General features: G+C 42.5%; 1 protein-coding gene across 4 annotated transcripts in view; it reads right to left on the bottom strand.

The window, feature by feature from the left end:
• Positions 1 to 16,523, bottom strand: part of LOC120051030 (lethal(3)malignant brain tumor-like protein 4) — a 142,741-nt gene that overhangs the window by 52,667 nt on the left and 73,551 nt on the right. For all 4 annotated transcript variants that reach the window (XM_038997621.1, XM_038997622.1, XM_038997623.1 and 1 more), the window contains one exon: positions 12,451 to 12,524. In XM_038997621.1, the coding sequence (XP_038853549.1) occupies positions 12,451 to 12,524 (74 nt within the window). The remainder of the gene's footprint in view (positions 1 to 12,450; positions 12,525 to 16,523) is intronic.

The following is a 16,523-nucleotide window of genomic DNA, read 5'->3' as shown; positions in this document are numbered from 1 at the left end:
TCCACCTTCCCAGAAACAAGTCTCTCACCGTTGCCGCTTGTTATAGACCCCCATCAGCCCCCAGCTGTGCCCTGGACACCATATGTGAATTGATTGCCCCCCATCTATCTTCAGAGTTCGTACTGATAGGTGACCTAAACTGGGACATGCTTAACACCCTGGCCATCCTACAAGCTAAGCTAGATGCCCTCAATCTCACACAAATTATCAAGGAACCTACCAGGTACAACCCTAAATCCGTAAACATGGGCACCCTCATAGATATCATCCTGACCAACTAGCCCTCTGAATACACCTCTGCTGTCTTCAACCAGGATCTCAGCGATCACTGACTCATTGCCTGCGTGCGTAATGGGTCCGCGGTCAAACGACCGTCCCTCATCACTGGTCAAACTCTCCCTAAAACGCTTCAGCGAACAGGCCTTTCTAATTGACCTGGTCCGTGTATCCCGGGAAGGATATTGACCTCATCCCGTCAGTAGAGGATGCCTGGTTGCTCTTCAAAAGTGCTATCCTCTCCATCTTAAATAACCATGCCCCATTCAAAAAATGTAGAACTAAGTACAGATATAGCCCTTGGTTCACTCCAGACTTGACTGCCCTTGACCAGCACAAAAACATCCTGTGGCGTTCTGCATTAGCATCGAATAGCCCCCGCGATATGCAACTTTTCAGGGAAGTCAGGAACCAATATACTCAGTCAGTTAGGAAAGCTAAGGCTGGCTTGTTCAAACAGAAATTTGCATCCTGTAGCTCTAATTCCAAAAAGTTTTGGGACACTAAAGTCCATGGAGAATAAGAGCACCTCCTCCCAGCTGCCCACTGCACTGAGGCTAGGAAACACTGTCACCACCGATAAATCTACGATAATTGATATTCAATAAGCATTTTTCCACGGCTGGACATGCGTTCCACCTGGCTACCCCTAACCCGGCCAACAGCTCAGCACCCCCTGCAGCAACTTGCCCAACCACCCCCCCCCACCCACCCCCCCCCACCCACCCACTTCTCCTTCACCCAAATCCAGACAGCTGATGTTCTGAAAGAACTGCAAAATCTGGATCCCTACAAATCAGCTGGGCTAGACAATCTGAACCCTCCCTTTCTAAAATTATCTGCAGAAATTGTTGCAACCCCTATTACTAGCCTATTCGACCTCTCATTCGTATCATCTGAGATCCCCAAAGATTGGAAATCTGCCACGGTCACTGCCCTCTTCAAAGGGGGAGACACTCTAGACCCAAACTGTTAAAGACCTACAGTATATCCATCCTGTCCTTTCTAAAATCTTTCTAAAATCTTCGAAAGCCAAGTGAACCAACAGATCACCGACTATTTCGATTCCCACCGTACCTTCTCCACTATGCAATCTGGTTTCCGAGCTGGTCATGGGTGCACCTCAGTCACACTCAAAGTCCTAAACGATATCATAACCATCATCAACCTGGCCAAGGCTTTCGACTGTCAATCACTGCATTTTTATTGGCAGACTCAATAGCCTTGGCTTCTCAAATGACTGCCTCGCCTGGTTCACCAACTACTTCTCAGATAGAGTTCAGTGTGTCAAATCGGAGGGCCTGTTGTCCGGACGTCTGGCAGTCTCTATTGGGGTACCACAGGTTTCAATTCTCGGGCCGACTCTTTTCTCTGTAGATATCAATGATGTCGCTCTTGCTGCTGGTGATTCTCTGATCCACCTCTACGCAGACAACACCATTCTGTATACATCCGGCCCTTCTTGGACACTGTGCTAACAAACCTCCAAACGAGCTTCAACGCCATACAACACCTCTTCCGTGGTCTCCAACTGCTTTTAAATGCTAGTAAAACTAAGTGCATGATCTTCAAACGATTGCTGCCTGCACCCTCACGCCCGACTAGCATCACTACCCTGGACGGTTCTGACTGAGAATATGTGGACAACGACAAATACCTAGGTATCTGGTTAGACTGTAAACTCTCCTTCCAGACTCACATTAAGCATCTCCAATCCAAAAGAAAATCTAAGATCGGCTTCCTATTTCGCAACAAAGCCTCCTTCACTCATGTCGCCAAAACATACCCTCGTAAAACTGACTATCCTACCGATCCTTGACTTCGGCGATGTCATTTACAAAATAGCCCCCAACACTCTACTCAGCAAATTGGATGTAGTCTATCACAGTGCCATCCATTTTATCACCAAAGCCCCATATACTACCCACCACTGCGACCTGTATGCTCTCGTTGTCTGGCCCTCGCTTCATATTTGTCGCCAAACCCACTGGCTCCAGGTCATCTATAAGTCTTAGGTAAAGCTCAACCTTATCTCAGCTCACTGGTCACCATAGCAACAACCACCCGTAGCACACGCTCCAGCAGGTATATTGCACTGGTCATCCCAAAAGCCAACACTTCCTTTGGCCGCCTTTCCTTCCAGTTCTCTGCTGCCAATGACTGGAACGAATTGCAAAAATCTCTGAAGCTTGAGTCTTATATCTCCCTCTCTAACTTTAAGCATCAGCTGTCAGAGCAGCTTCCGGTCACTGTACCTGTACACAGCCCATCTGTAAATAGCCCACCCAACTACCTCATCCCCATATTATTACTTACCCTCTTGCTCTTTTGCACCCCAGTATCTCTACTTGCACATCATCATCTACACATTTATCACTCCAGATTTAATGCTAAATTGTAATTATTTTTGCCTCTAGGGCCTATTTATTGCTTACCTCCCTACTCTCCTACAATTGCACACACTGTACATAGATTTTTAAATTGTTATTTTCTTTTGTGTTATTGACTGTACGTTTGTTTATGTGTAACTCTGTTGTTGTTTTTGTTGCACTGTTTTGCTTCATCTTGGCCAGGTCACAGTTGTAAATGAGAACTTATTCTCAACTGGCCTACCTGGTTAAATAAAGGTTAAATAAAAAAAAATATATAACTTTGTTTGTTATAAGCAATATTTGCTTTATGGACTTCACTGAACAGATGTTGCTCTTCGGTTTTGTGACGAAACAAACGTGTGTGTAGTTAAATTTATTCCGCCACTGTGTGACTGTTGTCTTTTTGTTGTCACTGCCTTATCGTATATCATGGTGGTGTATGAACAAATGGGTTAGAGAGCAAACAAGGCTTTTATCACAACATAGGTTGTAATATGTCTTTTTTACTGGCTTGGCTTCCTCAGTGATTTTACCCACACACCACTACTGGTTGTTAATCAAGTGAAACCTCTCCTCAGACACTCTTTATAAGAGCCATCAGTCATGTCAGACAGAAGTCAGATAGCGGACCCCTGATAGGGGCCCTCTGCTCCACCAGAGGCCCACGGACAATCATCCAATCATCTCTAGCGCGCCACCACAAACGAGAGGGGAGCTAATCTGATTGGTTTACACAACAGCCTTCTCACCCTCTGCAGTGTGAGAAAGAGGGGGTGGGGGGGGGGCGCGATAAAATCGAAGAAAATAAACGATGAACATGTTCCTTCAGAGATGGCACTGGGCGAGATGGTGAGATAGGGAATGGGAAAAGGGGATACCTAGTCAGTTGTACAACTTCCGCATTTAACCCAACCTAACCTCTGAATCAAAGAGGTGTGTGGGGCTGCCTTAAACATCCACGTCATCAGCACCCGGGTTAACTGCCTTTCAGGGGCAGAACGACAGATTTTTTACCTTGTCAGCTCGGGGATTCGATCCTGCTACCTTCCGGTTACTGGCCCACCAGGGTAGGTGCGTCTCAATGAGGTTAAGCAGTGTTTGAAATTGGTTCAGCATAAAACAATGATGTGAAGAATTACCATATGTGTACAATAACAACAACCACAGTATACCCTCTACCAGACTCAAGATATTATGACAAAGGCTACTGGGTACATAAGACTAGCTACACACATATAAAGCACTCAAATCAAGTCGTCAGTGTCACGTTGTATAAATGATTGGAGACAGGTGCAGGAATACGTAATGGGGAGTTTTAATACTCAACCCAAAAATACAACCAGCCATGAAAAGGCAGGAAGCCCAAAACAAACACGTATAGAAAAACACAGGGATGTATCCCAAACAAAAGAGCGAGGTTAAACCTCTAATAAATACACGGGACGAGACCCGTAATAACAAGTACACAACAATACACGGGACGAGACACGTAATAACGAGAACGCAACACACGCAGCACGAAAGCTGAAACAACAAAGCACAGGTACTCACAAGACCAACAGACATGGGAACAATAACCGACATGGGAACAATAACCGACAAGACAATGGGGAACAGAGGGCACATATATACAATTACTAATCAGGGGATATGGGAACCATCGAGTGCGTAATTAGAAAGTTCAGTGAAGCCTAGAGGCCGGTGATGTAGACCTCTGGAACTGGTGCACGGAAAGAGCAGCAGTACCAGGGGGAATCCGTGACAGGCAGAGTCTACAAACTGCATTGCAATTACAGTTTTTGTAATTCACTAAGTCAAAATAAACAACTGTTCTGAACCCTGCACATGCACACTAACTCCCCACGCAGACACAAAGGGCTTGAGCAATCATTAATGCATGGCACGCAGGCACACACACGCAGCACTATTGCATTGACACAGACAGCTCAGCAAAGAGACTAGTCATTACTAAGCATAACCAGTTCATGACCGCCTCCCTCCTTCTCCCCTCCTCAACCCGAAAGCAGCAGCTGGTAAGACATGCAGACCCTGTTTACCAGACCCTGTTTAGGTGGTGACTGGGTGGCGGTGGTCTCGCCCTAGTTATTGGTCGAGTTGGCCATACAATTCCCCCTCTGCTGCTATGGTAACAGACAGATTACACGCCGCTAGGGCTGCCTAATGCCGCCTAAAGCCAAAATAATGGTAATTAAAAATTTCATTGCTTATCCCCCTGTCCTCACAACAGTGACTGGCAATTCTGTCTATACCAACTTGGTATCAAAACTAGGATTTTCGTAGATGGCATAGCACTAGGGCTGACCCCATTTAGTCGACTGGTCGATTGTTTGGTCGATAGGCTGTTGGTCGACTAAGATTTATTTAGTCGAGCAGTCAAATATATATATTTTTCTTCATGGTGTACAAGACACCTGTCTGATTTGCGCCTGTCTCTGTGGACTAATCCATTGCGGAGGCCACGGGAATGGCACAGTCCATCACTGTAAGACATGTGATACTGACATTGTATATGGTTATATTATGTAAAAATAATACATCTAATATTCTAACAAATGCAATTTTTCCCGCATTGGATACGGTCGCTGTCCGCGGTTCTGAAACAATCTTCAGTGCGCCGTAGAATTGCCGCCTTTCCCTATGTTGATGTGTGCATAATAGCAAAGTTAACCAACCTATTGGGAATGTGACCAATCCGGCGGAGGCAGCAGCAGCAGACGAGGAAACAGTCCTTGCCTTACATGCTGACCACACCGCTCGCGTCGTTGGCATTTTTTTAATGTACACATACATGTTATTCAATCATTGCGCGCGCCAACAAGCGTCTGCGTAGCCAGGCGCTAAAATAGAACTTGGTTCTATTTGTGACCCTTGCCACGCTGCAAGTCCTGCCTCTCCCATCTCCTCATTGGTTTTTAGGAGCATATACCCACATGCCATCTCCTCATTGGTTTTTAGGAGCATATACCCACGTGCCATCTCCTCATTGGTTTTTAGGAGCATATACCCATGTGGGTGATTGAAAGATTAACTCCAGTCCAGTTGGTATTGGTAATGCACCTTAAAGTTGGTTGCCAACCGCTATATAAAATCCAAAGAAGAAGCCTGAAGGAGGAGAGATTACTAGAAAGAAACTCGGTTTACCCATTTATCTGTGGATTAATTGTCGGAGTAGAGGACCTCGTGCATTTCAGGTAAAATAACAACCCAATGTTTATATCCCAGGACAAATTAGCTAGCAACAGCAAGCCAGCTAGCTAAATTGCCATAAATGTTTAATGCTTTTCGACCTGTCCCCAAATGAATAGTTTGTTTTGATATTTCAACCTGCATGTCCTGATCGCGTCTGGTGTGGGTGGACAAAATCAACATGCGCGCAATGGCAGACGCGCGCGCACGACCGGTGTGGTCAGCATGTTAGCTTTATTGTCTAAGAATATTGAGGAGAGAGGAAACCCCCAACTTAATTAGGTCTAGAATCAATAGCCCAACTGTTAAGATGTGCCTAGCTTTATAAATCATTCATATATATCAAGAAAAATAAGACAGATCTTGCTTCTGTTGCCTGTTTGAGTGTTTATTTAATAGTCTACTGATTCCGTGAGCACCAAGCCTCATGCAACGGCAAAATGTTGGATAAAGCAATTTCACAGATTCGTCTGTTTTTAATCTTTGCTATGCTGTAATAAAGGCTTCACAATTTTTGGGGGTTAGAACAGACTGGTATTACTTATAATTGATTTAGTGTTGTTTACACTGTTCCAAACAGACATAAAAATAATACTGTAATCTAACAGCACCTCTTTGTCACACATAATATGCACACAGCTCTCGCTCCTATACCCTACTTTTTCTTTATCTTCTTATAGTTATTATTACAATTATTATTATGATCATCATTGTAATAATAAGTCATGTAGTTGTCATTAGTAGGCTTTGTATAGTAGTCTTGTGTAACCACCATCGAGCTGTAGGCCTAAGAGCACATCCTGTTTAGTCTTAATAACTGTAACTTAGTTAGGCCTATATTTCCATATATAGGCTACTGTATCAATCAATCATTCACTCATGCCATCACACAGCATACGAGACATTCATGCTTTGAAATACAATCAAGCATTTAAGTTTGAAAATTAAATAACAAAGGGAGCTTTGAATAATTAGCCTAAACAATAAATAAACCGCAATTCACGAATGCATGCAACTGTTTTTAGTTTGCTGTAATAAAGGCTTTATATGTTTATTTTTATTTTATAAGAACAGACTCTATGGTACTCTTATTTAGTGTTGTTTACACTGTTCCAAATGGTCAGAAAAAATATAAATATTGTAATCTAACAGCAACTGTTTGGCACACATAATACTCACACAACGCTTGCTCTTATACCCTCCTTTTTCATGATCTCCAGTAGTTTCCACAACTAAGTCAAATGCCTTCCACAGATCTGACTTCCCCTTTCCCTCCTGAGCAACCAGTAAACATTCACCCATTTCAAGTTTCTTTTTCACGTCCTCCGCATCCCTTTTGCTGTGACGTGTTACTGTGTTTGGAGTTTTTATGTGATTATGATAGGCTATAGGTCAGGCCCTATTGGTCACATGCATGAGATGTTTCACGTAAAGAGAACAAGGATTAAGGGAATAGGGAATGTTTTTCCGAAACAAATTATGGATTTCGGTAACAGAGCTTTTCAGACAGCAACAAGTAAGAAACTAAATGGCTGAAATGATTTTGCAGCTTCAGCACGGACAGCACAATAAACACTTGCTGTGCTGTGGTGCATTTTTGCTGCAGTAGGGAGGACAGTGAGACAACGTGCGCCAGTCACACAGGTAATCACTGTCATTTTTTTCAACACAGTGTGACCATCGGGCTCTTTGAGTTATTTGTGTGTCTTAATTATTCAATCAAACAGTGTGCTTAAAGCATCAGACAAGCTCAGTGCATATGTAGTTTATTTTATTCAAACACAGAGTGTGTCTGTCTATATATGGAAAAATACGTTTAAACATTTCGACCAATCGATTGAACAGGACGAATCTTAGTCGACCATCATTTTTTTTTTTTTTCCGGGGACAGCCCTAACTAGCACTATGCCAACCAAAACATCCCTTCAAGACATGGATTTCACCTCAACCCTGAAATTCCAACTCCCTCAGAAGCTCAACAATAGCAAAGGCCTCACTGTTCCAAATCAGCTTGGTATGTAAACAAAGAGTCCCAGATACTTTTCATGTGAGACTAGACATTGAGGATCCCAGCAGCATTAGCCCATATTGAACAGCAGCAGGGAAATGTGAGCAGCCCACAGGAGGTGGGGGACACTGGCGCGCTAGAAAATTATTGTGTATGGGGTGGCTCTCTCTCCAGCGAGTGTCAGATAGCGACCATCTGTTTCCCTACACAGTTATGAGACTGCGAGACGACTTGCTCTTCACGATTGGGTGGAGAAAGAGAAAGCGAGGGAGAGAGAAAGAGAGAGAAAGAAAGAAAGAAGAGAGCAGCACATCACTTGGTGAATCTTCAAAATGGTGTAGAGTAGTGAGTGTCATTCTGCATGCGTGGAAGGCCCAATCAGACACATGAAAGACACATTATTTTTTAATATGTTCTGAACTTTTGTGAAACAGCACCATTAAAAACATATGGCAAATAGAAATCAAACTGGATGGTCTTCAGAAATAGATGGGAAAAGATGAGGGTAGAGGAAGGATAGAACTAAAAACAAACAAAAGTTAACCAATGTAATATAGATTATGTCGGTAAATTGAGCTGTAAGTAGAAGCGTTTTTGTTCATTAGTTCACTCCAACTACGGGGGTGAAAAATAATAAAGGAATTATATATTTTTAAAAGATGTGTATATACAGTGCATTCAGAAAGTATTCAGACCCCTTGACTTTTTCCACATTTTGTTACGTTACAGCCTTATTCTGAAATGGATGAAAAACATTATTTTTTTTTCTCATCAATCTATACATAATACCGCAAAATGACAAAGCAAAACCTGGATTTTAGAAATTATTGCAAATGTATACAAAATAAATGAAATATCACATTTACATAAGTAAATTGCATAAGTATTCAGACCCCCACATTGTTGAAGCACCTTTGGCAGTGATTACAGCCTCGACTCAGGGCGGCAGATAGCCTAGTGGTTAGAGAGTTTGTTGTTAGATCGAATCCCCGAGGTAAAAATCTGTCGTTCTGCCCCTGAACAAGGCAGTTAACCCACTGTTTCAAGGCCGTCATTGTAAATAAGAATTTGTTCTCAACTGACTTGCCTAGTTAAATAAAAGGTTATATAAAAAATATATATAAATAAAGACTCTTCTTGGGTATGACGCTACAAGCTTGGCACACTTGTATTTGGGGAGTTTCTCCCATTCTTCTCTGCAGATCCTCTCAAGCTCTATCAGGTTGGATGGGGAGTGTCGCTGCACAGCTATTTTCAGGTCTCTCCAGAGATGTTCGATCGGGTTCAAGTACGGGCTCTGGCTGGGCCACTCAAGAACATTTAGAGACTTGTCCTGAAGCCACTCCTGCATTGTCTTGGCTGTGTGCTTCGGGTTGTTGTCCTGTTGGAAGGTGAACCTTCACCCTAGTCTGAGGTTCTGAGTGCTCTGGAGCAGGCTTTCATCAAGGATGTCTCTGTACTTCGCTCTGTTCATCTTTCCCTCGATCCAGACTAGGAGTTCAATCTTGGTTTCATCAGGCCAGATAATCTTGTTTCTCATGGTCTGAGAGTCTTTAGGCAAACTCCAAGCAGGCTGTCATGTGCCTCTTCCTGAGGAGTGGCTTCCGTTTGGCCACTCTACCATAAAGGCCTGATTGGTGGAGTACTGTCGAGATGGTTGTCCTTCTGGAAGGTTATCCCATCTCCACAGAGGAACTCTAGAATGCTGTCAGAGTGACCACCGGGTTCTTGGTAACCTCGCTTCCTTGCTGAGCAGCCTTTCAGGTTATGTCGATATAGGACTCGTTTTACTGTGGATATTGATACTTTTGTACCTGTTTCCTCCAGCATCTTCACAAGGTCCTTTGCTGTTGTTTTGGGATTGATTTGCACTGTTCGCACCAAAGTACGTTCATCTCTAAGAGACAGAACGTATCTCCTTCCTGAGCGGTATGACGGCTGCGTGGTCCCATGGTGTTTATACTTGCGTACTATTGTTTGTACAGATGAACGTGGTACCTTTTCTTCTTTTGGAAATTGCTCCCAAGGATGAACCAGATTTTTTTTTCTGAGGTCTTGGCTGTTTTTTTCCCATGATGTCAAGCAAAGAGGCACTGAGTTTGAAGGTATACCTTGAAATACATCCACAGGTACACCTCCAATTGACTCAAATGATTTCAATCAGCCTATCAGAAGCTTCTAAAGCCATGAAATCATTTTCTGGAATTTTACAAGCTGTTTAAAGGCACAGTCAACTTAGTATATGTAAACTTCTGACCCACTGGAATTGTGATACAGTGAATAAGTGAAATAATCTGTCTGTAAACAATTGTTGGAAAAATGACTTATGTCATGCACAAAGTAGATGTACTAACCGACTTGCCAAAACTATACTTTGTTAACAAGAAATTTGTGGCCTGGTTGAAAAACAAGTTTTAATGACTCCAACCTAAGTGTATGTAAACTTCCGACATCAACTTCCGACATACTTATTATATATGAACGCAAGTCATGAGTCAAGATCTTCAATGGATGATATTGCAATCAGATCATTCTCACTAACACAATCATTCAGTACATTAACATAATTAACATTGTTCATAGAAATGGATTGTCCTGACACTCAGAAGTGTATTCAACTCTACGACAGTTATGAATGAATCAAAACCAGAATATGATTATCTGCTAGTGTGGGACAAGAAATGTAAACTACAGCTCAGTAATGAGCATTGCAGTACCACGTACACAAATGTTTAACTAAAGTATAACTACCATATAAACTCAAAGTGAGTAATAACTAAATGCTATAACAACAATATTTGTTATAACTACAAAAAGTCCAGTGTGAAAAGTATGCTGTAGCCAGGGCCATGGGTGGACTGTCTCTTCCTGTACCAGGAAGATAGAGGAGAGGATGGAGGAGAGGAAAGAAGAAGAGAGAGGTAAGGAAAAAGGAGAGAGAAGAGGACAGGATGGAGGAGAGAAGGGATAGAAAAGAGGAGAATCGCTCTCTCATCTATCCCTTTCAGAAGGGATTTCAGCTGTAAAGGAGTCCAAGGGTGGGGTGACCTGGCAAGTCTCTTCTGATCACTTGCCATCCCACAGTTACCGAAAAAGTCCCACAAAACAAAGGAGGAAAGGAATGACAAGAATGGACATTCCTGCGGGGAGTGAGAAGAATGAGATTCTTCAGTGTTCTTTAGTTTAATTTCTCATTGTGTGGTGTTCTCTAACTATCTTATCACATTGCCGGTACAGAATGTACTGAATGAAATCCAGGTCCCAGAATCATCCTTCACAGTAGAGTACGGATCAGTTTGGTTAGTTCGTTGAGGCAGCAGAGAACAAACTCATGGCAGAAACAATTGGGTCCTTGTGGCCTGGAGGTAAGGCGAGTGTGGTATGGTTTGTGTGCACAAGTATGTGTTTGGGTATGTGTATGTGGTGTGTGTGTGTGTGTGTGTGTGTGGCCTGCCTGGCTAGCTACTCCGGCTGTAGCAGTAATGCGTTCTGTCGTCACAACTAGAGCTCTTTCACCTCCTCTTATCGTCCTCACGGAGTTGGAAGAGCTGTCGTCGCGGGTAGTGGAGCTAAAATTAGTTATTCACTCCGATACACAGCCGGTGAAATGCGCTCGGCCTGAAAGGATACGAAACAGGGCTCCTTCCAGACTACGTTGTCTCTTTTTCCTTGGGAGAAACTAACAGCTTGACGGAAAAAATACACGCGCACGCGCACACACACACACACACACACACACACACACACACATTCCCTGTGCCCCCCCCCCACCTCGCTGACAGACAGGTTGCCATGGAAACCACCCACCAAATCATAGCAATCAATGCAGCTATCCGAATAGATAGAGGAATCTAGATGTTATTGGGCCTCGCCAATGTAGTGAAAAGAAAAACTAAACTAAAAGATCTGTGTTTTTTCCCCTCTAGGTTTTGAACCAGTCTCAAAACTCCATTACACCTGTGCTCACAGTAATCAAAATGAGTGACTACGAAGCCAGGCGATCCAGTGACTTAGGACTAATACTTCCTTGCTACTTGAAAACGCCCAATTTCACAGAGAAATCACCCCAGTAGCAACCGTGATTGACATCAATTACCTCAGGTGAAATTGGGTATCCAACTCTCCAGTGATTGCTCGCTCACACAACCAGCCATCTTCGTGGAGAGTAACTACCTGTCAGATGCTAAGCAGCCGGCAAGCCACTTACACAATTTAAAAATAAAAACCTGTCACTAGCTGAATAGCTTTGGGTGAGGAGACTCGACTATAAAAGGGCATTACAGTGTCATCATTAGTGAGTGTTTAGTGGCCAGGCAGCAATGAGTCTCTATCTCTCTCTCCCTCCACACTATAGAAAAACAACTAAAAGGGTGCCACAGGAACATAGATAGGTCTATGCTCTCGTTGCCTTGAGTCACTTGGGGTGCCGGCTGCCAGAAGGTACGGGGGGAAATGACTGGAGGTAATGTAGTTTCTCCAGCCCATACGGCACTCCAAAGAGCAAGCAGAGCGAGGGAAAGCATCCAGGATGTCAATAATACCATTAACGACAACCTTTGAACCATCTAACCCAGCTGTTTCCATTACCTGTGATCATGCTATTCAAGTCAATCTCTTCCTCCTCCTCTTTGACTCGCAGATATTTTGTTGACTGGAAGAGCCTGAGGAGATAAAGAAAGAGAGAGAGAGAGAGAGATGATCTTACAGCGAGAAAGCGATTCACTATTGGGGCCAGAAGATTACCAAGCAAACAAGCATTGAGGTGGAACTGCTTTTAAGTCCTAACAGAGCGAATATAAACCTGAGATGGCTTACATAAAATCTATATATCGTCATGGTATAAAAATATATCCTATTATAAAGCACACATACGTATCTACTTTATAGCATTCACATCATTGTACCATCTTACAAACTGCTGTACATCGATGGGTCATGTGCTCTTGGCAGAGAAAAACACCAGTGCTGAGAAAACAGTAATGATAGCTCTGTGGATAGTGGTTATGATAGCATGTCCACAGTGATTGGGTGCTAGCTGAAAGGGGGACTGTGATGCAGTTTGGCAGGGCAGTCTCTGTTGACAGTAAAGAAGACTGTAGGAGAAACACCATAGAGCCACACCTGTCCCAGGTCTTTCCCATGAAGGTAAAACTACAGATTTTACAACTTATAAAGGCTTTATATAGCATACATAAAACGCTTCATAAGCACTACATAAAGGCTTCATAAACACTACATAAAGGTTTCCTAAATCATCTATAAGTGTATCCAATACTTTATAAATGGTGTATAAAGGATGACAACCATTACCACTGTAGGGTGATTTGCCAAACGTGACATAAAACTTGATGTATTCTTGTACACCATTTATAGAGTATGACATATGATTATAGATGATTTGTGAAGCATTTATGTAGGGCTTATGAAGCCTTTATAAGTTGCACCTCATTTAAAGTGGGACTGTGTTCTCTATGAGAACTCAATCAATCAAACATTATTTATAGAGTAACATCTCTTACAGGGGATGCATTTCAAAGTGCTTAACAAATAAAATTATAAAAAGGTGAGAAATATAAAACCCCAAAACGTATTCTAAATGACCTGGACCAGGTGTCTATGGTGACAAACTACAGCAGTGCACAATACTTTGGCAATGCAGGTTTAAAAAAGTTTTGTCTATGGTAATATGGATGGCTACAGAATTCTTCTTGTAATAGCTGCGAGACATCTTCTAGTACGTGCTTAGAGGCAATGAAATGAATGCATGTCCCGAATATGCCTGGGGGAACAATTGAGCTCAGGGGGGCGCATTAGAGTAGCATAACTAGAAAGGACACGGCTATATACATAAATTAAATTGACTTAAATGGGAATGTATGTTCTACAGAAGTAATTCTACGGCAGCACAACTTTTAATGTGTCTCCTCCGAAGGCATAACACCTGTCTGCTCAATTTGGGAGAAGTCCTCTCATTGTCATGTTCTATCAGACAGGGATTTAAAGGAGACTATAGTGAGCCTCTGCCCTTCCTCCTGGATGATGCTACCTCTATAGGAAGATATTGACAGAGGTCTAAGCAGTCAGAGACCATATCTGAATCTCCAATCAAATCTACTACACAATGCAAATCCCATCCACAGATACGGAAATGCTAGGCCCTACCGTTAAAGAGAATATAGTGACTGATGATGAGGGGAACAAGAACAGTTGGAATTATATCTACTACGTAAACATGTGGCGAGATGGTATCTGTACTTGCCATGATTATTGTATGTACATTTGAGGTCTGAAGTTTACATACACCTTAGCCAAATACATTAAACTCCATTTTTCACAATTCCTGACATTTAATCCTAGTAAAAATTCCCTGTCTTAGGTCAGTTTGGATCACCACTTTATTTTAGGAATGTGAAATGTCAGAATAATAGTAGAGAGAATGATTTATTTCAACTTTTATTTCTTTCATCACATTCCCAGTGGGTCAGAAGTTTGCATACATTACATTAGTGTTTGGTAGCATTGCCTTTAAAATTGTTTAACTTGGGTCAAACGTTTTCGATAGCCTTCCACAAGCTTCCCACAATAAATTGGGTGAATTTTGGCCCATTCCTCCTGACAGAGCTGGTGTAACTGAGTCAGATTTGTAGCCCTACTTGCTCGCACACGCTTTTTCAGTTCTGCCCACAAATTTTCTATAGGAATGAGGTCAGGGCTTTGTGATGGCCACTCCAATACCTTGACTCTGTTGTCCTTAAGCCATTTTGCCACAATTTTGGAAGTATGCTTGGGGTCATTGTCCATTTGGAAGACCCATTTGTGACCAAGTTTTAACTTCCTGACTGAGGTCTTGAGATGTTGCCTCAATATATACCCATAATTTTCCCTCCTCATGATGTCATCTATTTTGTGAAGTGCACCAGTCCCTCCTGCAGCAAAGCACCCCCACAACATGATGCTGCCAGTCCCCGTGCTTCACGGTTGGGATGGTGTTCTTCGGCTTGCAAGCCTCCCCCTTTTTCCTCCAAACAAAACAATGGTCATTTTGGCCAAACAGTTCTATTTTTGTTTCATCAGACCAGAGGACATTTCTCCAAAAAGCACAATCTTTGTCCCCATTTGCAGTTGCAAACCGTAGTCTGGCTTTTTTATGGCAGTTTTGGAGCAGTGGCTTCTTTCTTGCCGAGCAGCCTTTAAGGTTATGTCGATATAGGACTCGTTTTACTGTGGATATAGATTTTATTTTATTTATTTAGTTCACCTTTATTTATCCAGGTAGGCTAGTTGAGAACAAGTTCTCATTTACAACGCGACCTGGCCAAGATAAAGCAAAGCAGTGCAACACGGAGTTACAGGGAGTTACACATGGAATAAACAAGCATACAGTCAATAATACAATAGAAAAAGTCTATATACAGGGTGTGCAAATGAGGTAGGATAAGGGAGGTAAGGCAATAAATAGGCCATAGTGATGAAATAATTACAATATAGCAATTAAACACTGGAGTGATAGATGTGCAGCAGATGAATGTGCAAGTAGAGATACTGGGGTGCAAAGGAGCAAAATAAATAACAGTATGGGGATGAGGTAGTTGGATGGGCTATTTACAGATGGGCTATGTACAGGTGCAATGATCTGTGAGCTGCTCTGACATCTGGTGCTTAAAGTTAGTGAGGGAGATATGAGTCTCCAGCTTCAGAGATTTTTGCAGTTCGTTCCAGTCATTGGCAGCAGAGAACTGGAAGGAAAGGCGGCCAAAGCAGGAATTGGCTTTGGAGGTGACCAGTGAAATATACCTGCTAGAGTGCGTGCTAGGTGTGGGTGCTGCTATGGTGACCAGTGAGATACTTTTGTACCTGTTTCCTCCAGCATCTTCACAAGGTCCTTTGCTGTTGTTCTGGGATTGATTTGCACTTTTCGCACCAAAGTACATTCATCTCTAGGAGACAGAACGCGTCTCCTTCCTGAGCGGTATGACGGCTACATGGTCCCATGGTGTTTATACTTGTGTACTATTGTTTGTACAGATGAACGTGGTACCTTCAGGCATTTGGAAATTGCTCCCGAGGATGAACCAGACTTGTGGAAGTCTACACTTTTTCTGATTTCTTTGGATTTTCCCATGATGTCAAGCAAAGAGGCCCTGAGTTTGAAGGCAGGCCTTGAAATGCGTCCACAGGTACACCTCCAATTGACTGAAATTATGTCAATTAGCCTATCAGCCTATCTAAAGCCATGACATCATGTTCTGGAATTTTCCAAGCTGTTTAAAAGGCACAGTCAACTTAGTGTATGAAAACTTCTGACCCACTGGAATTGTGATACAGTGAATTATAAGTGAAATAATCTGTCTGTAAACAATTGTTGGAAACATGACTTGTGTCATGCACAAAGTACATGTCCTAACCGACTTGCCAAAACTATAGTTTGTTTAGAAGACATTTGTGGAGTAGTTGAAAAACAAGTTAATGACTCCAACCTAAGTGTATGTAAACTTCCGACTTCAACTGGATATCATTTGTTCAATGTTATTTTGTTGAGTACAAGGAAAATGGAACTGTGTTTACTAGTGTCTTGTAAGCCCATGTGGGCTGGGCACCGGTAGGTGTATGACACTTAAATAAATCATATCAATAAAATTAAAAAAAAAAAAATGTCCAGT

This window comes from Salvelinus namaycush, chromosome 7 (assembly GCF_016432855.1).
Source record: "Salvelinus namaycush isolate Seneca chromosome 7, SaNama_1.0, whole genome shotgun sequence".
NCBI classification, from domain to species: Eukaryota; Metazoa; Chordata; class Actinopteri; order Salmoniformes; family Salmonidae; genus Salvelinus; species Salvelinus namaycush.
Note: the sequence above shows the minus strand (reverse complement) of the source record. Positions and strands in the feature narration are given on the sequence as shown.